The sequence below is a fragment of the Fusarium tjaetaba genome, assembly GCF_013396195.1.
Source record: "Fusarium tjaetaba strain NRRL 66243 chromosome Unknown NRRL66243_c0000198, whole genome shotgun sequence".
Lineage (NCBI taxonomy): Eukaryota > Fungi > Ascomycota > Sordariomycetes > Hypocreales > Nectriaceae > Fusarium > Fusarium tjaetaba.
Window position 1 is genome coordinate 151107 of NW_023501394.1, and position 25127 is coordinate 176233.

The window sequence follows — 25127 nt, forward strand, 5'->3', positions numbered from 1 at the left end:
GTGGGACAACTGAACCGCCAACCCCCGCCGATCTCGGGTTGCCCTGGCAACCTCGACCTCTCTCAGCTGTGACGCCAGACGCTCGAGCACCGCGGCTGTCCTACCGCTTTTTTGACAGGCGTAGCTTCAAACCGTCGTTTCTTTTCAACACGCTTCTTGCGCTCTTTTAGTTTTACAAGAGCCTTACTCTCGAGGCCTCTGTATTGCCTTGTTGTATATCCCACGATCTGTGGTAATTTATTTCTTATTCCTCATTCATTACCTTTGCACAACCGTATCCGCCATCCTGAGACTTGTTCGTTTTGGGCCCTCGCATATCGTGTTTTTGGTCGTTAAGCCCTGTCCGACAAAATCGTGTTTGATATGCCTGTATCTAGAGTCCGATAAATCCTCATTACGCCCCGTCTCGAATTGTTCGAGTCCAAAATACCTACTTTGGGCCTTGTTTAGTCTCTGCTGGAAATCATTCGCACCAATATGGCACCCGCTGCACCACCTCTGCCCACAAGGTTCCCATGTTGGTGTAGAGCTGTATACTCCTGGGGAGGAGAGGTTTGTTACCATTATTCTAAAGTCTCAAATTAAGCTAACTTGAAAACAGTCGAAACGAGATCTGGGATTCATCGAGGGAGATCTGATAGAATGTTTGAATGCTGGTGATGGTTCGTGGTGGGTAGGCAGACTATACCGAGATCGACGGACCGTGGGATCATTCCCTTCCAACTTTGTCGAGCTTCTCCCTTCTCAATTCCGTCCAACAACCAAATCTGTTCCGGCTCCTGTACCAAACGCACCGCCAAGTACTGCACCGACAAAATCCAGGACGTTTCGAAAGCCATTCGAAGCATACGCCAAGGCTCCTCACTACACCAGTGCGAAACAACCCGAGATCTTCAAAGAGACCCCGAAACCCAAGGAACGACAAAACTCTGGCGCTTCATTCGCTCCTAGTACTCATGAAACGGAACGAGGCCCATCGCCTGCACCTCCTCAGTCATATAACCAACGAGGACCTTCACCTGCACCACCTCAAGCGCACGATTTCCGGGCTCCTTCGCCAGCACCTTCACCGGCGCCTTCTCACCACTATGGCTCACGGGCTCCATCTCCAGCTCCCATGCACAATTACCACTCGAGGGCTCCTTCACCTGCGCCCATGCAAAGTTACCACCATTCAAGAGCTTCATCGCCAGCTCCTCCTCATGCTTACGATGCAAGGGGGCCTTCTCCTGCTCCTCCGATGCACCAAAGCTATGGCTATTCTTCAAGAGGTCCATCTCCTGCGCCATCTTTCCATCGTCAAATAGTCCCTTATCGAGGAGGACAGGATAGAGGTAACTCACCGCCTCCCCCACCACCACCTCCTCACCGGCAAATGACGAGAGGAGGATCCAACGACCTGCATAGGAGATCTATTGATATCTCTCGTCATGGATCCAATGCCTCTTTCCAACCCTTCTCACCCTCGAGGCAAAATTCAAATAATTCCTACCGGCCGCCACAGCCACCACAACCAACAATTAGACATGGCTCTCGAGGATCTTTCGATGATAGGTCATATATGCCATATACCCCTGGCAGGAACTCCCCCGTTCCGCCATCACCCGCCGGAGGTATGACCCCTTCTCCATTGAGAGAGGCCATGGATGGGGTCATGGAGCAATTGGACGTACTAGGCGGTGGCCTTGGAAGACCTGGCCAAGCTCCTTCACCTGAGCCACCTGCCGATCCTTGGTCTCCGGAATCCTTTGATATGCTGTCTCATCGTTCAACTAGAAGGGACCAGGAGCGGAGCAGGCCTAAAACCTCGATGGGAATCGCGCAAGATGAGGGGTATGAAACATATAGCGGTGAATCGTCTCAAGAGGTGTCTTATCAGAGTAGAGGCAGAGAAGACAAGCTTAGCAGTTATGTTGATCGCATGGAAAAGCGTTTTCAGCAAATGCATCGTCAGAATTCAAGGACTAGCGAGCCTGATGACGACCAGCCACCTCCTCCGCCCCCTAAGAATGTGCCATACGAGCGGCCAAAATCGTCCATGGGCCGGTCCATTGAGCCTGAACGAAAGCTGAGAGCTCGCAAGTCGGCATATGAGATCGGAAGAGGAGTTGCCCGCACATTAACAACAAAAACCAACTCGACCAATTCATCATCGGGCAATCAGAGCAACACCAGCTCTTCAACACAGAGCACTTCAAGGACCTTGTGGAGCGGGACATCAGCCGGCGCTTTCAGTACTACTAGTGCGGGAAGCCTCGCGCGCTCAGGCAAGCGTCAACGTGCACAAAGCGCTTTGGGAGCACGAGACTTGGAGATTGATAGACCGGACTCTCCTTTCACAGGAGTCACCTATCACAGCAGCCATGCAAGTGACTCTCCAGCGCAACAGCGTCCCCAGACCCAAGTCGGCTTCCACGATGATCCTTCTCTGGAATTGGGAGGCTTAGTGCAACCGAAACCGCCCAAGAGGAACATCTTCCGCAAGATATTTGATACTGCTAAAACAGGTGTTGCGAGCAGCCGTGGCGGTCTTGTTGCTGGTGGTCTTGGCATGGACTCGCCAAAATCACCCTTTGCTCGTTCAATGCCAGCTGGAGCTTCGCCTATGCCAGGTATGGGTAGCACGCCTATCAACAGAGACGTTGCGACAGAAATGGGCTTGAGTGGCGGTGTTGATTGGGTTCAGGTCCGACGTGATGTGAATCGTTCCAATTCGCTCAGTACAATAGAGTTGACTGAGCGCCGCGAGCGATGTCAGATGATGGATCACCCTGCCCTTAACCCTGTCGACGAGCTCTATGAGGGCGTTGAAGGAGATGAGGGGGCTGACGGAGAGCCAGTCCAGGAACCCACAAACTACCAAGCGATCAACTTGTCTCAAGTCGATAAGAACTCCCGGTTCATCAGCGGTCTTCCTCCTGCCATAACAGCTATCCAACTTGCCACTACATACGTATGCCGACCCTACAGGAGCGAGGTCCAGCGGCTGCGAGCTATCTTTACGTGGGTCTCCGAGAAGATCTGCTGGGAAGAGGACTTTGAGGGTGAAATCGACACAACACGGGTGATCCAGGCGAAAAGAGCGTGCGCTGAGGAGTATGCTGTCCTAGTGATGGAGATGTGTTCTGCTATCGGTATCCACTGTGAGATCGTTCGAGGCTACCTCAAGTCTCCAGGGGAAGTTTCCGAAATCAACATCATGCCCCGACCCAACCATTGGTGGAATGCCGTTGTCGTTGACAATGAGTGGCGCATGATTGACTGCTGTCTTGCCAGCCCCTCGTATCCTCGGCGAGGTTTATACTCCAATGCCAATAACACAGCCGATCCGTGGTGGTTCTTGACCAGGCCACTGGAGATTTGCTGGACACATATCCCAGAGCATCACAGTCAGCAGCACATCGTACCACCTGTGGCACACGAAACACTGCTCAATCTGCCATGCGCTTGTGCGCCCTTCTTCCGCAATGGTTTCGAGATGGTGGACTACAATACTGCATTAACTCGAATCGAAGATCTGGAAATGGTTCATATCAAATTTAGTGTTCCATGTGACGTGGAGATTGCCGCCGAGGTCGAAGTTCGAGGTTATTCGAGAGATTCAGATGGAGATGTGTTTGAAAGCGGCGAAATTGTCAAGAAGAGGGCACTTGCGCAAGCTGAATGGTTCAATGGCATCAAACGATACACTGTCAAAGCACTACTGCCTGGAGATGAAGGACAGGGTACCTTGAAGATCTATGCTGGCAAGCGAGGCCTTATGCACAGCATCAAGGATATTCCACATCCCCTCGCCTTTGCATTGCCTATCGTCCACACAGGTGAAAACCCACCTTATGAGTTTGTCACAAGGCATCCCACTCCTCACGCACAGCGGCATGATATCTATGTGGTTCAGCCGCAGTGCCAAAGGCTTGCACTTAACAATACTTTTGTCTTTGCCATCAGACAGCACCCAAGTTCGCTGGGTGGATCGGCACTTACACCGTCATCTAATCCAGGCGGCACCAGCCCCATACCGTTCGCCCGCCCCAGTTCAGCGTTGAGCATGAATGCGTCTAGTGTTAGCGGCTCGACCCCAAGCTCTGCTACGGGCACTGTGGCTGGGAAGAAGCCTGCCAAGTTGGCGATCCAGACTCCAGGGGGCAAGATCCTCCGTCTTATGAGGAAGGAGGATCGTAAGGGTATTCACGTTGGAGGCCGAAGTCTCTCAGGTAGCGAAACTGCTAGTGATGGTGGAACCTGGGAGACAATAATCAAATGTTCAGAGAAGGGCGTATGGCGAGGCCTTGTACTCGCAGATCGCACGGCTCGATGGTGTGTCTTTGCTGAATGGGTTTGCATGGGTTGATCATTACATGTGTAACGGAGGATTAGCTGTGGGCAGACTTCGTTGGAGTTTCCTCTGATATTTGGTTGTTTCGTCTTCTAATACCCAAGGAGGAGGATCTTGCATGCCCTGGCGCACAGCGGTATGGTTATAGAAGTGCGCATGGGCCTTGGATTTTCTTCTGTTTTGGTAGGGATGATCTATTATTGCATTGGGGTTTGTTCAAAAGTAGCAGACATGTCGGAAAGTTATCACAAGGTGTAAGATAATAGCATGTCACGAGCAACGATCGCAGCACATGATGAATAACTTAACTTATGATTCTTTCATTAATATCCTTTGACGATAAGTGAAAATGAAGAGAATAACTAATAATTCCACTAAGATTAAGCTCTCAGAGGAAGTTTTGTTGGTTCCATCGAATAGTCGTTAGTTTGACTTGTAGTTCCGCAATTTCCATACGGTCTCGGCCAATCACATTGCTCTGCGACTCGACGATAGGATCCCGTCGCACTCGTGCCTTTCCATTGTTTTATGGTTTAGACCTAGCACGATCGAATCCGCAGACACAGCAAACAAGATAATAACGAGCAGGACGAACGATCCTCGATAGATTGCGCTATAGATTGTTGTGTTTGACAAGCGAGTCGATACGAACCCCGTCCGTGAATGGCAAACGCACCCACGGACCAAGACGGACCATGAAGCGCAATCGCGTTGGTCTGCGCACCGCGACGAAACGACAGATCGAATGCTGAAATCGATACCGAGAAAGAGGAATACAGCGATTAAGGAGAGGCCATGAACTACAGGCCTTTCCATGGCCAGGGCCAGGGCCAGAGCCAACAAGGCTCACAGCAACCGCTGCCAGTGCCCGGCATGAATCCGCCTTCATCTTATATGCCTGGTGGTTACCAGCAGTATACGAACCCTCAACAGCAGCAGTTCTATTCGATGCCTCAACAGCAAGGCCAGCAGCAGCAACAGCAACAACAAACGTACCTTCAGCAGCAGCAGATGGCGCAGTTCGGGGGCATGCAAACGACTTTCCAGGGATACGATACAACCGGACAAGCGTATGGGGGACACCAGATGCAACCAGCTGCCGCGCAATATACGCCTCCAGCGAATGTTTGGCAGCAGCAGCAGCAATCTCCGGGTGGGCAGAACATGCTGTACCAGCAGCAATATCAGCAACCGCATCATCATCAACAGCAACAGCAACAGCAACAGCAACAGCAACAGCAGCATATGTACCAGCAGCACGTCGCGTCGCCTCAACAACACGTTCAACCGAGAAGGCAGTCTAGCCACGTCCCTTCACCGCAGCAAATACCTTCTTCGATACCCCAAAATCAAGGATATTCACTCCCCCAGACGCCGCAACAACGGTCTCAACACCAGCAGTATTCGCAGCAGCATACGCCACAGCAACAATACCAGCAGCAACAGCAGCACGCGCACTATCAGCAGCAACCTCAGGTGACGGCTCCTCAGCCATCACCGCAACCTGCACCAAAGCAGGTAGCCTCGCCGGCTCAGCCACAGGCTCGACAAGTAAAACAGAACCAGCAGCCACGCCAGGACCCGTCCAAACACCAGCAACAGACAAATCGACAACCTGCGCAGGAAGCTATAATAATAGATGTAGATGAGCCCGCATCGGAGATAGTTGCACAGCCTGTCCCGGAACCAACTCAGCAACAGCCAGTTGCGCAGCAAGAACCGGAGCAGATGGTCTATGTGAATCTGCAAGACATCCAAAAAATGCCATCGCTTCCATCAGTAACCATGGATCAGACACAAGGCGTTCCTACATCTCACACGGGGAAGACAGCGAACTGGGACGCGCAGTACGAATCAGGCACTGTCAAGCCTATGGACATTATGCTGAGCAGCCCACAAACTCAGCCTCTTCCGCCTCCTCAGCCAAAAGTGCAGGCATCTCATCACCAACACGCGCAGACACAACCTCAAATCGCCACTCCCCGGGCAAAACCGAGCCCTCTCTCATCCGTGGTCAACTCACCAGCGATCAATGCTCGCTCTCCGAGTATTACCAAGAAATCACCCGCAAGCACGCCAAAAAGTAGGCCCCTTGACACTGTTCATCTCATGGTGGCAGTGGCCGAAGAGTGCTTCGATAAGGCCCGTGGTTCTGTACATGATGTTGCGATGTCACTGAATGCCACGCGGATAGACGAGTATCAGAAATTGATCTCGACAGGCCTGGCGTGTCTAGAGGCGTGTTTGCAAAGTAATAGACTGTCTCCGCGCCAAGAAGCAAAGATGCGGTTGAGATACGCCACAGTAGTATTAGAAGAGACAGAGAACCCTATGGAAGCTGAGACGGCCGTCACAAAAGGCATCTCTCTTTGCGGAAAGGTAAGCGACGGTAGACTTACCCTCGTACTGCATAGCTGATTGACTTTGGTAGAATGGCCTGGCCGATCTCAAATATTGCATGGATTATATCAGGTTGAAGCTCCTGTTCCAGCGAAATCACAAAGCAGCTTTGAATGCGGCTGATCGTCAAATCGCTGACTGTGAAACGTAAGTTCCGTAGCAACTCGAGTCCGGCATCTATTGACTTGTTTCACAGCTACAAACACATCCAATGGGTTTATGCTTTCAGACTATTGAAGGCTTCATTTTACATGGAGCTTGGTCAAACAGCTGACGCCAGTGCACTGGAGAACATTCGCTCTATTCAAGTTACAGCTAGTTCTCGCGGCGACGATGCCCTGAGTGTGTTTGCCTTCATTCTTGAAGGTCTGGCACTTCTCAAGGCTTCCAAAGATGGCAACTTTGAAAAAGTCCAGGCTTGTATTGCTCAAGTAGCGAAGTATCAGTGTGAACCATCTATTCATATCATGCAACTCGATATCCTGACGCTACTTCTGGATCTTGTCTGCACTATCAATCACTCTGGCATGGAATTGATGCATGATAAGCTGAAAATGCTTCAAGATCGCATGGATGCCTGCACCGACTGGCATAACACCAAGTCCGACTTTCTCATTCCGGTCAAGAAGCAACCTTCTACTGGTCATACTATTAGTAGTGACACAGCGGGCATCATTCGAAGCGGTGAGGGTGTTCAACAAGATTTTCTAGTCATGTCATTCATGACCAAAGTCGAGTTGAATTCCCTTGTGTGAGTTACCACCACCCTTCACACATTTTACCAAACTCGCTAACATGTCGTCAGGCTCACTTTGACAGGCCTCGTGAATATGCACAAGCCCAGCACAAATGGTCCCCAAGGTCGACAAAGTCGACAGACAGTCGATTTCTTAAAAGAAGGCGCGCACGTCCTGGATACTTGTGAGTTGCATTGCTTATCGCCCAGATATTTTACTGATATGTACTAGGGGACAAAGTGACAGCCGGGTATAGATATGGGCCGTCCATCTCGTTACAAGATGCCATTGCGCAGCGTGAGTGGCGGCTGGAAGCTCACTGCTACCTTACTATCTTACTTGGCCTATACGCAGCTAGTCAATGTCGATGGGACCTGGTAAAGCAGTACATCGTGAAGCTTCAGGATATTATGACTCCGTCTACACAGGGCATCCTGCGTTTGCTGGCTATCTACCTATCGGGAGTGTTTGACCAAGGCACAGGAGAACTGGATGCTGCTATGAACACTTTCCAAAAGCCTGACTTTGACCTAAACCAGCGCGGAACTGGTGTCAAAGCCGCACATCGCGAGTTAGCCATGCTAGCTGGTTTGAACAGGCTTTGGATTATGCAGCATCCTTCACACCGGGACGATCGAGCTACACTTGATCTGATCGAAGAACTAAGGCCGTTGTGCCTGAGCCACCACAATGTCGACCTACGGACTGCTTGGCATAACGTTATGGCAGCTATCAGCACCGAACCACCTCAGCAGCTCAATCAACAAAAGCAGCACATACAGTCTGCGATGGCCGGTTCCAAATCCACTAAGAATTTACTGGGCGCAGCCGTCACACTTGCTATCATGCGCAGCCGCTTATTCGAGAACGTCGTTGGCGATCAAGCCCTGAAAAGTGCCCTAGCGGCAGCCAAGCAGGCTCATCGCAGTGGCAATGTCTTGTGGCAGAGCGTCGCAGACGGTATGCTTGCTCACTCTTATGAAGTACAAGGCAAGGAAGAAGAAGCAGCGCAAGAATGGACGAGGGCGACGAGGGAAGCCCAAGATGCATTTGCAGGAAGTTTCTGAATGAGAGCATAACCTGGTTAAGTAGAGCTCACAGGACTGGCGTTTATGGCAAGGAGTTCTCCCGCAGGTTTTAAGAAGAGAAATTATTTCATGATTGTATATCAGACTCGGGGGTTGTGGAGATCTGTACGATACCTGACCATACATGTCATTGGTCTTAGCTGTTTGTGGGCAGAAAGTGGTAATTAGATGCGACATAAAGTCGTGCTTTTGGCCGTGATAACGGCATTCTGAACTCGATTGAGTCCTGAGCTTATTAGAAGCACCTCCATTCAGCAGATGCATTGTGACTTTTGCCAAGACAGTAGATCACCGACGGAATCCAGGGGGTGGTTGGAAGCCTGGAGGGGGCATAAACCCAGGGGGAGGAGCACCAGCAGCACCGGGGGCTCCTTGAGGAGCAGGGAATCCGGGCGGAGGAGCAACTGGAAAGCCCTGCGCCGGAGACCCGGAGGGTGGTCTGAAACTGCCTGGGTGGAAATCGGCTGGGTTGGTGTATCCAGCCTGTGATTGTGGAGGCCGCGCAGGCAACCCTGAGGGAGCTGGTGGTAAAGGAACGGAGCCTCTTGGAGGAGCTCCGGGGGGTGGAACTCCAGCATTATATGGCGACGGACCTCGGCCGGGAGGTGCAAACCCACCGGGGATACCCTGTGGAGGTGCGCCGACGGGGGGCATTCTTCCCATAAGTGAAGGATCGAAACCTGCTGGAGGCGCAGCTGCAACAGGCGGTGGTTGTAGAAACGCCTGGGGCACAGGCTGTGCTTCTGGGACGATGTTCCGTTTCTTTGCTTGAGCAGCAAGCTCACGTTCAGCCTCGTCACCGTGTCGCTCTCCCTTTCCGTCCTTCTTGAAAGCATACTGGACCGAAACCTCCTTACTTAAGATGTACTGTCCATGCAGGTTCGCGATCGCAGCATCGCTGCTCTCAAAGTCGGCAAAACTGATAAAACCAAAGCCCTTGCTCGCGCCAGACTCCTCCCTTGCGACCTTTGGCGCACTGAGTAGTGGACCGAAGCGACTGAAGGTGTCGTAGAGGATCTTCTCGTCAACCATGGGATCGAGGTTTCCGATGAATAGCTCGGCGCCAACCTCGGCGGCACGCTGCTTGTCTGCGCTAGCCTTGTTGACGCGCAAGCTCTTTCCATACAGTTTGATGCCGTTCATGACATTGGCGGCATATTCAGCGTCTGTGGGTGTGCGAAACTCGACGAAGCCGAAGCCCTGATGTGTCTGGGTAACACGATCGCGAGGCATGTGGATGTTGTGGATGGGGCCCATCTGAAGCATGATCTCGTATACCATCGCGGATGTTGCGCGCTCGTCGATGTTGCCGATGTAGACCGTCGCCTCCTTGTCTTGTTCCCTGAGAAGATAGTTAGCTTTGCTGTCGCGTTGCCATAAGATGAAAGAGCTGTACCAATGCCTATTTTGCGCCATGATGACAGATTTTGAAGAGACCTTGGTCTCTAACAGTACGAATACCTTGACAAGGTAAGAGGGCGAAGAATTGACCAGAAATTGTGCTACCGTGATGATAAGGTGAACAACTGCCTTAAGTTATCAACTTTACATGGAGCTTCTAGAAATTTTGGCTGATGGTTGGGATGTATAAGGTAGCCTTGTCGCGTAAGCCACACAAGGTGCAGGTGGAAGTGTGGCGTCGACCGAGGTTCTTCCGCCCACATGTCGGCGACTCGGAGGTGGAATTTCCAGCTCCCGGCAGGACCTCTCCGAATTTTTTGGGAAGACGTCAACGTCAACGCCAACGCCAGAAACGACTGCGGTTTATAGATTCTCAGTCTCGAGCCTTGAAACATCCGGTTGAGCCGCATCGTTTTGTTGTGTAACTTTCTCAAGTCCCTCAACTACACTTCCTTGAATCCAATCAAGATGTTTGCCCTTTCCGAGGAATCCAAGGTATGACATAGCTTGGAGATGTATCTATCTATCACAGCTTCGCTAACGATTAGCACAGGAGCGCATTGCCAAGCTCATTGACGTTTCGCGCGTCGCCATCCACTAGTATGTCATCAACATTTGGTTTTATAGCTGGGCGTTAACTGATTCGTGCTACAGTGGCTATCTTCCTCTGATTCTCTATCTCGGTACGAACAAGCTCGAATAGCGATGTGCGATCGAAACGACAATACTAATTATATATCTCAGGCTACACCCGAAGCGAGCCCCGACCTTCAGTCATCCGGTATGCATTGATCCCTACGAACCGCATACGTACGCAATGCTAATTGACTTCATCTAGCCTTCTCTCTCCCCTCTCCTAAACAGGGAGCAGTGTTACGACTATACAAAACATAACAGTGTACATTATCATGTGGAGATGTTTTTCAAGGGAGAAAGGGACAACTACCACCAGCATTCATGGCGTTAGGACACGGCGTGGTAGAATTTGACGACGACCGCAGATATGCTTGGGAGGAGGGGTCGACTGTACGAATGAGTGTGAAAAATCACCATGTATCATCTTGCAACGCTATGACGCCCAGAATAAGGGTATACCACTCATAATTAAATCTTGTCACAAAAATACCCGTTCCATGATATTTGATTGTGTGAGTTTCGGTTTAATGCGGCAGAAGACGCAATAATTGTTCTGGTGACGTCGAAGCCTCGGCCGAGCTTCCGTAGCTTTGAGATCCGCAGAAATATTATATCGAAATCATTCTTTCAGCGCCCTTGAACTTTTTTCAACAACCACTCTAGGTACCTCATGGCGCTCTTCTATTCTCTTTACCCTCGTGAAACATGATATCCGGCTTATAGAATTATCTAATCTTCCTTTATGCCCGATTCAGACCATGCGGGACTCTCTCCCGCGACCATCGAGTCCATCGCTGGTCTCAGTGCTGGTACAGTCGCAACTTTGACTGTTCATCCTCTCGATGTCGTCAAGACTCGCATGCAGAGTATGGCTGATTGAATTTTACCCCTCTATCGCACAATCTCAGTGTCTGACAATGTAATTTAGTCTATCGTAGCGCAGCCCCCGATGCTGTGCGTCCAACAACCATGTCCATTCTTCGTGCCTTGACAGCCAGTCCTCACCCTGTCGCCTCTCTCTACCGCGGTCTCACGCCTAATCTTGTCGGAAATGCCTCTAGTTGGGCCTCTTTCTTCTTTTTCAAGTCACGCTTCGAGCGCGCTCTCGCTACGTGGCAGGGTCGGCTTGGAGGACGTCCCTCTGGAGGCGATTACTTCATCGCTAGCGCTTTGGCAGGCGCAGCAACGACTACGTTGACCAACCCTATATGGGTCCTCAAAGTACGCATGGTATCCTCTGATCGAGGCTCTCATGGTGCATATCCTTCTATGTTGGCGGGCGCCCGGTCCATACTGCAGACTGAGGGCATCCGGGGCTTCTACCGTGGCTTAGGTATCTCCCTAATAGGTGTATCACACGGCGCTGTGCAGTTTGCAGTATACGAGCCCGCAAAGAAGTGGTACCACGCGCGGCGTCGAGAGAAGCATGGCATCGAAAGGGAGCATATGACCACTGAGGCTACAGTTGGGTTGTCGAGTCTGTCCAAATTCGTCGCTGGTGCTGTCACATATCCGTACCAAGTACTCCGGAGTAGACTCCAGAACTACCAAGCCGACGAGCGATTCGGTCGGGGTATCAGGGGTGTTGTTGTAAGAATATGGACTGAGGATGGACTCAGAGGGTTCTATCGTGGTATGGTACCGGGCGTTATTAGGGTGATGCCCGCAACATGGGTGACGTTCTTGGTGTATGAAAATGTCAAGTACTATCTTCCCCAGTGGGCTTGAGGTGTAATCTGACTACTAAGGTAGCATGGCGTTGGGGGTTCACGTTATCACGGTTACAGTTTAGATATAGATGGCATCTAGGAAATATGAGGAGTGAAGAGCACATTTCAAGAGGTATACAGTCCAGGATACTCGTCACTTCATTGCACAGTATATGGCGGAAACCCGTTGATTTAACCCACGCACATTACTATCGCTGCTTTAGTCGCATTTGCCTTCTTTGCCTCCTCCTCTGCCGCAGCTGCCGCCTCGGCCTCGATCCTGCGCATCTCACACACTTCGCACTGATCGGCTGAGACATACTCGGTGAAATACTCATTAGTGGTCTCGCATTTGATACCCAGGCTATACTCAAGACATTCCTGGAGTTGCTCAGTGCCACTTATAGCTCGCTGGCATTATATACAGTCGTACTTGGTGCACTTCAGGATACACATTATCATAAGAGGTCGGCAACTTGAAGATGTTGATTTTCAGCTTGTCCCTGACAGTATCTCCGAGCTTTGTTTTTTCTTTCTTTCCAGGTTGAGTTCCCTCACCTGTGAGAGCAACAGCTTTTATACTAATTACTGGCCGTGATTCAGACACAATACTCCCACATGTTGGCTGAGTTCTTTCTCTTTAATTTACCTCGTGAGCTCGAGATATGGCGCAGTGAAACACTTGCAGCAATAGGGTTGTCATAGTTGGCAGCTTCAGCGCGAGGTAAACTTGTTTCATCAATCGATCATCTTGCTTTGGGTTCGTACAAGCCTCCATTTGTAACCAGAGGCAAGAGTTGGCGCTGTTGGCGAACATGATTCATACTCACAAAACATCACAACTACGATATAAGTCAGCCCAGAAAACCAGAAATACCACGAACAACCTTACATTTAGCCTATCATATGTACAACAATCATCACTGTTACAATACAATGTCCGAGTGTTGCGCATCAGTTGAGTCAAGCATACCCTATACCGCGAAGTGACGAACTTTGAGTGCGATGATACATACCTCATGAGCCACGGCAACAAGATGTTTATAACATGAAAAAAGGTAACAAATTAGCCCACTGCATACAAGTAACTTTGTCTGCCATCCTGCTGAGCTACCTCTATGTCATGTCCTGACCATCAGCTCATGGACTGATACGATACATCCACCCGTAATCATCAAAACCACACGCATATCACAAACATCTACTGGAACTCATTCCAGATACCCCGGATATCACATCCAATCAAACAGACTCTGTTCCGGTCCCTGAAACTTGCGTATATGGATTCAGTGTCAAGATCTGGCCGAAAGTCGATTGAACCCTCGAAATCCCGATATCCAGTCACAGTCACACCACAGATTGCCTGAGCCTTCCCGAGCTTCTCCGCAGCCGCCATCAGCTGCAAAGACATCACATCACGCCAACCATGGAAACGAAATTTTTTGGGCCAAAGAAACAAGACAAATTTCCATTTCAAAACCCCTCTCCATGGTTTGTTGAAAACCTTTCGCACGGGGAAGCGCATCCTTTCAAACCTGGCCCCTGAGACCGCAAAATCAGTCGATTCGTACAGGCGCACAGATGAGATACATCGTCCTTCCATTCACTGCTGAGAATACATGGCCACAAGTGAGAGTGCAACGTCGAACTTGACAGCTGACAACCACCGCGAGTCATCAGTCGCAAATTAAAGATGCAGATATGACAAAGTGATATGAGAGATTATCCAACTCGTTTCTTCGATGCCTGGCCATCCTCATAAGCCATGCCCGCTCCAGTAGCCCATTCAATATTGTTTTGGTGAAGCACAGAAGCGTGATTATCATGTTCTGCAGCCGGGGTGACTCTTGTGGGCGTGAGACGCCTGCGTTTGAACAGGCGTAGCTCTGATATGACATGTGAGTGATCGGGCGGCAGTCGATTCACATGGCAAGAACTTTCTTGCGATCTTCCATGCGGACAGTAAGTACATGAGTCTCAGGATCTGATGCGGCCCCATATCATGACAGTATTTTTGTTCAAAATATGACAATACGGTGTGCGTAAAAAACGCGCAAATCGGAGTTCACTGCGCAGTTCAAGGTAAACCAACGGCCATGTAGTTTACTGCCGATTTATCTTGACTCTGTCAGTTTCCTGTCACGAATAACCCTCGGCAAATGCGACGATAGGCGCTGAAACGGTCAAGAAATGCCTCTGATCGCATGGTAGTTTCGCAGTTCTTACCCCAAGAGGCATAAAAGCAGACATATACTGGCCGCGTGATGCCATAGCCGATTGTGACAGGTAATGAATCAAGGGGTCCTCCATTATCGAGACACTCCATATAGTAAGATTTTCAGGATTGCGTCGTATCGTGTCCTCGTTTATTAGAAGAGGAGGGTGAAGTTGCATCTCGAGAATTCTCCATGTCCGAGAATAACTGCCAAATTCCATAACACAACTGTCATCGGAGTCTGGGACTAAAACAGGAAGTGATACCGTTCCATAAACGGCAGAACTTGCGAATTCAGTACGGGACGAGCCGAAGTGCTCGTCGACAGGCCCTCCTCGGTTGATCGCTTGACCCCCCGATCCCGAATGCTTGGGTTGACAGAACGCTTGCTCTTGTCCCCTATTATTTCCCGGTCTGTCCGAGATCTGACGCGGCCTTATTTGCTTATGCGTTTTGAAGTGATCCAAAATGTCATCACCTGGCGACCATCAGTCCCCCGAGGTAGTGCATAGGACAGTTTGTTGGTTGAAGGCATCGTGCCAAGACTAGGATCTCTGATTCAACAAGATGGTGATCGCGACCAGGGCGCTTGGAGATCGGGCCCCGGGACCATGTGAATAATGACACAGGCATATCGAGTCGTGAGCTTTGCGAAGGCTTGTCCAGCTGCAAAAGTGTTGTAGAGGCGAAGGCTGGAACTCAAGTTTCGTGGGGAGGACCCTCTTCTTGGTAAACGCGATGTCACCTCGACACCTGTTCAGACCCTGGTTGGCTCCGCACGACGTCTCCCACAAGCTCCAACCAGAGCCTCCAAGATCGAATCTTGCATGCAGGTTAATTACAGCCAGCTGAAAATGTTTACTCATGAAACGTCACGATAGGAGTCATGACATCCCTATCCTTTTGGCGTTTAGCCACGAATGTCGACCACGCACCCTCGGGACCGAAGAAAAAAGTAATCACAGGCGAGTTTGCAATAACCTTGGCGCAAAACGATGACCGCGAGGAAAGATCGTACATGCGTGATCACCTCGAGAAGGGGAAAACAACGACGTTTCCTGTACGACATTCTTTGTTGTCTCTGAAAGCAAGTTATACAGCCTGCACAAAGCCATTTTCGGACCCAATGGCGTTCTGTCCCTTGCGTCGGGGAGTTCTAGCCACAACAAATGACTATTGGAACCTCCTATCTTGCATCATTTCGATGCAGATTAAGCTGAACCCCGAAACAGGAGGAGAACGTCGGACTCAAACAAGAGGGCACCGATAGATTTCGGGCACTCCCTTCGGAGATTCATACACGAATAACGACTCGAGGTGCCTTCGCCTGGGCTTTTCTCGTCGTATATCACAAATCATAGCGACACCCGCCCGGGATGGATCTTGGAGGGATCTAGGGCTCTGGCAAACGGCGGCCTTGTGTTCTGGTTCGCCCGGATAGCACAAGATCCGTGGAAGTGGAAAGTGAGTACTCATCAGAGGGCAAGACATACTGCACGTCGCTGTCGTACATGCTCGATGTTGTGTTCAGACATCTTTCTCCTGGCAGTATCCCAGACCACTGGGTCATGTAAGAATATCGCCACTGTATGTGAGGCTAAACTTTCGCCTCGTCGCCCTGCTTTTAGCATTCGCCCTGCTGAACATCATGAAGTTTACAATGGCGAAGTAAGGCTTGAGACTACTTTACGATGTTGTCTTGAAACAATTGGCTCTGGTGTTATCGATACCGAGGCGCTGGGGAAACCGTCGGGATCGGGAAAGGGCAAAGAGGCGCATTAAGCCACGATCTCAGTATGTTAGAACCCAGATGCTTTTTTCCACTCACCTGTGGCGTCAGTTGAAGTCCCTGACCTGGTTGATCTTGATTTGGCATTGACACCCCCTCCCAAGAACCCAAAAGAATTCATCGCTGAAATGTGATAAATGATCGACCTCAGCAGGTCGGAGCAGGTAGGGTTGAGTAATCTACCAGCGGCTTTAGTCGCGAGGAGGGGTTGGGTTGACGAACCGGGTCCCCTCCCCTAGTTGGAGTTGGGCTTCCTCTAACAGGATTGGAGAGCTGAAGAGAAAAGAGACGAGAAGAGAATGCATTGATGCCATTGGTCTCTGGAAATCCTTAGGGGCACTTTAACCAGCACTAGGGTTATGAGTTCGCTGCATCGCGATTCGACTCAGAATCTTGCATTTGTATGTATATGTACGTATGGTGGTGTAGGTTAGGAAAAAACGCAAGGTTAGGGTTTCTTCCGTTTGACGGGATATGCTGTGCGTCAATCGAAAGACATGTCTGGCGTTGACTGCCGTTGAATTGATCGATTGATTGATCGATTGATTGATTGCTTGCGTGATGAGCACGTGTAGTGGCTACACCTCACCACCATCACAAGCGTTTGGCTAGGGGTTTCTTTTGGCGATTCAGTTACAGTGGCTGTAAATTGAAATGTCGACTCGTCATCTCGTCATGATTGTTTGTGGCATTGCTTGCGATTTTGTGGTGGGCAGTGGCCTATGATCGTCGACTGATCCTCTGCGGGGCACTTGGAGTTGCGCTGATTGTTTGCGATGTTGCTTTGTATGCTGCTCAACAGGGGAAGAGATGAGATCTTGCAGCAACAGTGACGGGGGGCTGGAGAGATCCATGGCATCGATCCTTGGGTGGTTACCCTAGCTTCCAGGAATGTCTATTGAATTCAGACGCGTTCAGTTCAAACTGAGGCTGCGGCACGACGAGAGCATAAGATGACCAGGATCGTTCACGAATCCGGCCCCTCAGCTCGTTAAGGAATACCCTAGATGGCTTAGCAAGGTACCAGATGGAGTCGTCATCTGCAACTGTGCCCTTAACAAAATCAGATATATCATCTCTCACCTACAGTAGGTGGCCTGTGGCGCCCTCTCTGTTGCGCTGCGGCTGACTCTGATTCTCCGCTCAAAGGGGGGCTCGATGGCCGGCTGATGAGATGAAGAGATAATGCAGACGTAATACTTTGCGCATTAGGGAAAATGTGAGGTCCGGTAGATGTAATTCATCATATCTCGCGCATTTTAATCTTTGTGGTGCGTGACAACCAAATCCACGGGCCGCGATGTGCCTGCTGTTGGTTGTTGCAGTCGTACCTTACCTTACCTTACTTAGGTAGCTTGGCAGTCTGAGCTTCTGATGCGATCGATCTTGCTTCTTCTCCCGACAGTCTGGTTTGTGGCAACTGCCTTACAGCAAAGCACCGACCTGTTTTTTCGTCCTCACCTCAGATCATGTTGGAGCAGAGACAAAACAGCAGGTGGGGATCACTGAGTCTCTTTCTCAATGTGCGCCGTGCACACTCCGGAAGGGACGAACCGTTGTCCGTAGCTCATGGCTCAGTGCTCATTACTGAGACGCCTTCAGACTCCTCTTAATGGGTCCCCTTTACAGGGCAGCAGGGGAAGATATCCCATAGGCCCTCCATTGAATTCGTGTAAGACCCATGCATGCCCTGTTGTCAATCAATGTCTGTGTGTCAAAATATCGCCCAAAAGAGAGTACCAAAAACGTAAATCCCGTCCCGGCCCAGAAGGCGCGGGTTTTGACTTGAGTTGTTGCGCGCTCAGACTCAGAGAATCCGTCTGGCTGGAAAGACATCTGCCGAACGATCATGATCTTGCTTGCTTTTTTATCCTAATACATTCCATATCTTCGATAGTCCCGTGTCTTAAATCTGCAACACAATTTGATCGTGCGGCTCGAACCAGAATAACAGTGTCTATCCCTCCATGTTCATGCTAGTAATACATGAGGGATCTTATTCCGCGAATGATGAAGAACCATATATTGAGGTGCTAATCACTAGGAATGAGTCTCTCCTGAGACAAGAGGCCCATTGCAAGAACCAAGGCCGCGGATCACGATCCGAGTAATAGATGCGAATCATCTGTCCCTATGATCCAATCGATAGCTTACACTTTTACTGTGCCGCAGGATAGAGTTCAACCTATTCAGGGAGATGGTCTATTGAAAAATCATCCAGTCGGAATACCGACTCACAAATGACGTTGGTGTTTTGGGGATTTTCCTTCTGCCAAGGACTTAGGACAGGTGCGCAACACCAAAAGGCAGCTTATCCAATCTATCGAGACGCCCTGGGATGTCATTTTCAGCTACAGACGACACTTCAGCCATTCTATTGCAGCAGGCCTTGCCCTTGTCTTTGTTTCTACTGCACAGGCAACTTGTTGGCCATGTGTATGAGCGAGGCGCAAAACCGTGCGCGCCCGCCACAGCCCAATTGAATTCATCCCACGCTGTGCCGTTTCAATACAGATTCTGTGACAAGCATAAGTGGCAGTGATCCATACATTCGTGCTAAAAACGTTGACCGACAAATTTCAGCTCGTCCTATCTGGTCACCGTGTAGGCGAGCAACTATTTTATGCATCATATCCATCATTCAACGGTAGGTTCGTAGTCAGTTGTTCTCGCTACTTTGGCCATTTCTGATTCATGCCTGATAAAAAGCAAAAGCACGCGCGGGAACGGCCCCAGCTTTAGCCGCCCGTTTCCCTAATAAAGGCTCTTCCCGCGAGCGCCAAAAAAGGGTCGATTTCGAGCTTCATCTTTTACAAAAGAAAAGGTTTAAGTGCCAGATCGAGCCGGCCTCACCGGCGGCGTCATACTTATTAGGGGTGATGCTTGCGAATTTTGGCGATCAAACATGACAACCTAAACTCCAGGCTCCAGGGCAGGGGAGGGAAACAAAGATCTGCCAGATGTGAAGACAGGATCAGATAATGCAGGGCCCCGAAGATATCGTTGCTACTGTTACAACGCGCGGGTGTCCAGCTCGCAAGCTGATACTCTTCGAGGAACCAGCGTTACAACGCGTCTCTTTGGGCAGATACGACGTGGTATTGATTTACTTTGCCCGAGGATCTCATCAAGGCTAATCTCTGGACCCAGTCCTGTGGGTCGCTACCCAGAGTCTCTTTACGGTGAGGACAGCTCGTATCAGGAGCAGGCGGTGTCCAGGTGTCTTGAAAGGACTAAAGCCATTTCGAGGGCTGTAAGGGATTGTTGGTAAATGAGGCGGGTAGTTGGTCTAAATCATCTGTGGATAACAAGTGATAGATCAACTAGGGCTGATACCAGTCACAGCATGGATTGCGGTATCGGTTTGGGTACATACCCTGACTTAAGACTAGGAATAAGGAGTCAGAGCATGCTCTGCGGTAAGGCGATGATAGGGGTTCATGGAGATCACAATGCAATGCCTATGGCGTATATGATGGGCCAGCAGGGGGCAACAATCAATACGTCTTTGCGCTGTCGCAAATAAGGTTCATGGCGGACTATAGAGCTTTCATTATGACTATCAAATACACTCTCGCGTAGTATGCACTACTGACTACGGGCCAAGCGGTAATCAAGCCGGCTCCCTTGGTCTGAAACTCCCACGTCAATCTCCCTTGCAGAATCTCTCGAAACCAGATCCTGCGCCGTTACAAAGATCGCAACCCTCAGTACGGATACAGAGTAACCATCTCCCTTACCTGATTGTGATAATACAGACTGTGGTATTCATACCCTACAACAGGTTTTCATGGCAAGCGTCATGGTGGGGATGCCCAGCATTTCTGTTACATACAGTACGTCCTGCAAGGTACCGCTGCGACCTTGGCCCTTGAGAAGCTGGGTGAGCGACCCGATTGTCATCCCGGCCCAAGCTCAAATCGATCACCTGGGAGCCCGCTCCATCGCCAACCTGGCCAATTGGCGCGGGGTTACATTGGCGCGGTGCCTATCTTGGAATTGCTGACCGAGGATCTGAGATTCGCCAGAAGTGACAGGTCGCAAGAATCCAGCTGCTTGGACTGAACCAAGCAGGGGCTGATGCAGGATCATTGCGTAACTCTTGTTATAAGGTCACAGCAGGGCGAAAGAGTAAGGCAATTTGCATATTTGTTAGCTGGACAATGACGAAAGTGAGGGGAATTGCGTGGTTCAGGATCGTCACTGGGGATTTGCCTGCTGTCTTAATAATACTCGGCATCTAGTGTAGCCGATGCGCCTTATTGCTTTGCTTTCTCGACTGACAATGTGCACTGACGTTGGTGTGCCAAACCAACAGCTGCAACGTCCAGGATGTTGGACAGCCACTGCAGCCTTAGCAGGTGCCCTAATTAATTGAGCTCCCCTTAGGCTGAGTCCGTGTGACTCTCCCGTTTCCCCCGCGCTTCTTTGGCACGCCGTTTTCCAAATTTGCCCTTCTCGGTAATCCGTAGCTTCAGTCTAATAATCATACTAAAACCCGATTTTTTATTAGCTTGAGGAACAGCAACGTTAACAGGAACTGGGCAGCAACTATTACTCGCCGGTGCCAGATTCTGACCTTCAGATTCATTATCTCAGCTGGAAGCGCTTTTAATCTTCTCTGCAGCTCAATGAGCCTGTCAGTGACAAACTCCACTACCTATCTGACTTTGGCTGGTGATCCCGGTGAGGCACTCAAAAGCATTGGTTTGAGTCTGAAGTTGAGTTGCTCAGAGCCATGTTGAAGATCGCCATGGCTAGACGCCGCTTAGCCAGGGACCCCTGCTAGGGGGGAAATAAAAAACGAGACTGGATTTGGTGGTAGATCGGTGGATTTTGGTGTAAGCCAGTCTCGTTTAATTTTCCCCCCCGAGGCCCTGTTAGCGGGACCCGGCACCATGGTGGGATGTGTTGCGCAATGACCTCCTCTGGACTCAATGAGAGATCCTACTAAATATACCCCTATCGTGGAGACAGCTGGCCAGCCAGCGGCAGTCCCCGACAGCTGGTAGCAGCTAAAGGCCGAGCCGCCGTCCCGCTGTCAAGGCTTGCGAGCAAAGAGAGCTAAGAACAACGCTGTGGGCAAACAACGCACCCTGCTCGTACACAGAGAGGACCACCACAACAGTCTCGCAGCGACCAAAACAGCAACACAATCGTAGCGCACTGCGCACCAAGCGCATAAAGCCCTGCGAGGAATTACCTTAGTAGCTACGGCTCCCTCTGTTCCGGGAGCAACCGCAAGCGGCGATGCACCAATTCTGAGCCTTGAATATCTCCCCCGATCTGCCGTATCAAGCTTCCGCCTGTGCTCCGATCCTCCGGTCTCCCAGTACGGTCCCGAAACCGAAAACTTCCCGGACTCACGCTCCCCATCAACTTCAGGCCAAGCTTCTGCTATCAGTTGTTCATTTCTTATTTTTGAATGCTCACGTAGGATTTGTCGTAATGTAGTATTGTGCTTACCGAGAAATAAACATCAAGGTCAGGGAATAAAGCACGGAGCATCTGCGGGCTGGTTCTTAGACGTTTGTGCATGCTCATGCAAACATCTTGGGCGCTGTTTGAAGTCTGCGTTGAAGAGCATTGCCCTGATCTGTTAACTGGTTTTGATTACGGAAATGAAAGTCAGCTACAGAAGTTTTCGCGCTGTCATTTTTTGAACAATCCACACTAACCTTAGTTGACACAGAGCTAGAAGAGCTATGCGCCAAAAGAGAAGATGGAAGAAGAGGGAGAACGAAACAGAAACAGTGAACAAGGATTATGGTACAACACAATCCCCAATTAACCCACTCCTATCTTTGTTAGCTCGCAAAAGTTACTGGAGTCATCCTTGGTGACCTTCGCCGTGTTTCTGGCCTGACACTTACTGTTCAAGTCACACACGAGTTATGGGTTTGACTGCGACTGCACCCTCAAACGTTCCGATGTGGTGGGTCGGTCCCTTGTCAAGACTTTGGTTTACTTCCACACCATGGCCAGCACAAGTCGTCGAATCGTAAACATCAGCATTTCAGCCTGGTCGCTTCTGAGGCTATTCTGGATCTTTGACTGCCTACGTACGATTCCACTTGGCAAGCCTGATAATACAATCACCAGATTCAAAGTATACAACAGCCTGTGGAAAGACTTCGAGCCTTGAGCAGAACATATTGACATGAGCAGCTTGCCACTAGGTAAAGTTTCTGCAGTAGTATCTATTCATACTCTGTATGTGTTACGTTCCTGCATTCGAGGAGATGGCTGAATATTAGTGCCAGATCTCGAGGACCGCAGGGCCGGGGCTTCGACGGTATCGGATTAGCATCACTCCTGCATGCATAGACGCACCATGACTTGAAGAGAAAACAGGGCTTAGGATTGTAAGAGAAAGAAAGGGAATAGAAGATTCTAAACTGGGCTGAGATGAGCGTTTTCGAAAAGCTGGAACCTGATAACTGATGAAGCTCGATGAGACGATCCTGTTCATTATGCACATCCCGAATGTGCATATGTACTTCAAGAGCTGCGTGAGGCTCGGTCGTTGGAAAGAGCAAGGGTACAACGCTGCAAGAATTACATGCAGACTTGACCTGTTTCTCGCAGTCAGCTGCAGGTGTATTTATTGCATGCTATTGAGTTTCATGCAAACATGGCGGGTGTGGGTGTCCCTAGATCTTGGCAGCAAGGGTCTTTTCATGGGGCGTGATCCCGCAAGGAAACGTTGAGTTGCGGGCAAAGGGCTTCTATTGGCCAGACCGTCCTCTTCACAGTCCGAGGCGGCTTCGATGATGATTTCGCAAACGACGGGAACGTATCGAGGATGAAGTAGGACTTCGTCAATCTGCTCGCTGAGCTGCCTGTCCTTGAGCAAGACGGATACCCGCATTCTGGACAGTGCTGCCCCGTCTTGTCATCTGAGATGAAATTCATCGTCCCGCTTCGTCAGTCCTGGATTGTTAGGGCTGAAGTATTTTCGGTCTTCTCCTTATCCCTCCTTCATGCTCACATGCTCCATGACCGGTCATTTCCATCATGATTAAGTGGATGACAGCCCTCATGCTTCACCAAAAAACAAGAAGCATGGCCATATGAGAATTATGAAGCAAAAGTTCATCCGTTGTTTATAATATGGCTACAGTTCTAAAAACAAACCACGGTGGCTTCGCTAAATTTCGTCAAATTCATGCCTTTCCTGACAAGGATTCACTCCATGAAGCCAACAAGAGTATCCGTATACCATCAAGAGAACCCGATGAGTCGTCTAGAACCTGTAGATCGAATGATTTGTAGATTTTGACATCCACTGTAACGATAACGGGGATAACACGGCGTCTGCAGAGTAAGAAAGTGAGAAAAGTCGGTTCGGGGTGGGTTCACCGGCCGGTCTCTGGTGCGGAGGACGGCCCCCGCCGTGTATTGCCGGCCCCAGGTCCCCAGAACTGCCCTGAACTGGAGTCCATAGACCCCTGGCAATGATAACCCCTGTCTGGCACCCAGCGTGTCCTCATTCTTCCTCTCGCTGTCTGCCTTATGGGCTTTCAAATGCAGTTCCGCACTTGAACAGCCTTTAGCGAGAAGGGAAAATCTCGAAAACCGCACTTTCTCTTTTTGGTCCGGCTCAGTCTTGATCGTGAAAGTTGAGAGAACCATCATCGTCAGACGTTGATCTAAGACGATCTGCCGTGTTCAGTCCACATGAAACAGCCAATCAGCGAAAGGATCTCCGATGTTCCCAGAGCTCTGGGAGCTCCCCAAAGCCATTGGCTAGGATCATGATGCGCCCAATGGCAAGCCTCAATAAGCATGAACAAGGGCGGTGCGGCTTGTCGCCGCACAGCCGCGCTCTTGTTTTGAGCAAACATCTAATGTTAGAACCTCAAGGGCCAGGATAAGAAGGTAAGAATTTACAGGTACCTTAGTGCAAGGACCGGGTGCCGGGAGTTGCCAGCGAACATTGGTCTCGAATTGCGTTACAACTTATGCCTGGGCAGCAATAAGTCTAGTTAGCGCATCTGAGGCAATATTGACGGTACCGATGTGATATGTCAATCGACTAACTATTAGGAACTTGTTGAAGGGCTCGCGGTAGTCAGAGATGGACGGCGCCTGCGTAGCGCAGTGTTATTGCCCCTGCTGTGTTGTAACTGTTCCTGACTCCTGACCATCCCTTCGTACAACATCCTTGCTTGGACCCTGGTTGCTTTCAACTTTCACAGGCTCTTCCTCTCAAGCTTCCCCAGATATGGCAATAGTAACTCACTGGGTATCATCACCACTCGACTCCCTTATGGCAGGTATCAAACAAGACAAATCCGACAGCCAAATAGCTAACTAAGGTCTACATAGTGTATTACCAGGCGTTAAGTACAGAGGAATCGAGTGTGTGAGTTGTGCCTATTACAGCTCACTATCAATTGTCTTTTCAAAAACCACAAACCAGATCGGATTGGCCTACAGGAAGGCTACCAACTCGATGAGATAGCGACTGCACATGACCTGTTGTGCTGCCCCGCCGTCATGGCAAACGAAATGGCTCACGATGTTGGAGCTACCAACTTTTGTCTTGTTGTGAAAGCAACGATCGCTAACCAAGGTGAATGTAACAACCCCCACGATTGACCTGGGTGCCGTGCCTCACTCAAGCGCAGTTCACTAGGATTCTAATGTCCATATTGGGGAGGCCATGATAACCCGATGGCTCAGTTCTGCGCTACTTTTTCCCCTTCTACTGTTGCTTTGCGAGATTCTTCAGCCCTTCCAGAGTCCAAGGCCGGAAAATCGAGATTTTGATGCAGCGAGATCCAAGTCCATCAATGGTCCATTCAGGAGTC

At 50.1% G+C, this 25127-nt stretch overlaps 4 protein-coding genes across 4 annotated transcripts; 3 read left to right on the top strand and 1 right to left on the bottom strand.

Annotated features, from left to right (window-relative positions):
• Positions 1-477: 477 nt before the first annotated feature.
• Positions 478-4351, top strand: FTJAE_8952 (SH3-domain protein; the record flags this gene model as incomplete). The annotated part of the gene is made up of 2 exons (XM_037355823.1): positions 478-552; positions 602-4351. The coding sequence occupies 2 exons, from the start codon at positions 478-480 to the stop codon at positions 4349-4351; spliced, it is 3825 nt and encodes a 1274-aa protein (XP_037204004.1).
• A 780-nt stretch (positions 4352-5131) lies between these two features.
• Positions 5132-8540, top strand: FTJAE_8953 (CYC8-general repressor of transcription; the record flags this gene model as incomplete). The annotated part of the gene is made up of 5 exons (XM_037355824.1): positions 5132-6715; positions 6768-6883; positions 6933-7487; positions 7542-7657; positions 7705-8540. The coding sequence occupies 5 exons, from the start codon at positions 5132-5134 to the stop codon at positions 8538-8540; spliced, it is 3207 nt and encodes a 1068-aa protein (XP_037204005.1).
• A 309-nt stretch (positions 8541-8849) lies between these two features.
• FTJAE_8954 (spliceosome-associated 49) lies at positions 8850-9977 on the bottom strand (the record flags this gene model as incomplete). The annotated part of the gene is made up of 1 exon (XM_037355825.1): positions 8850-9977. One exon carries the CDS (start codon positions 9975-9977, stop codon positions 8850-8852), a length of 1128 nt encoding a protein of 375 aa, XP_037204006.1.
• Positions 9978-10430: 453 nt separating this feature from the next.
• On the top strand, positions 10431-12326 carry FTJAE_8955 (FAD carrier FLX1; the record flags this gene model as incomplete). Its single annotated transcript, XM_037355826.1, has 6 exons — positions 10431-10457; positions 10516-10562; positions 10617-10645; positions 10707-10772; positions 11354-11464; positions 11527-12326. The coding sequence occupies 6 exons, from the start codon at positions 10431-10433 to the stop codon at positions 12324-12326; spliced, it is 1080 nt and encodes a 359-aa protein (XP_037204007.1).
• Positions 12327-25127: the final 12801 nt, after the last annotated feature.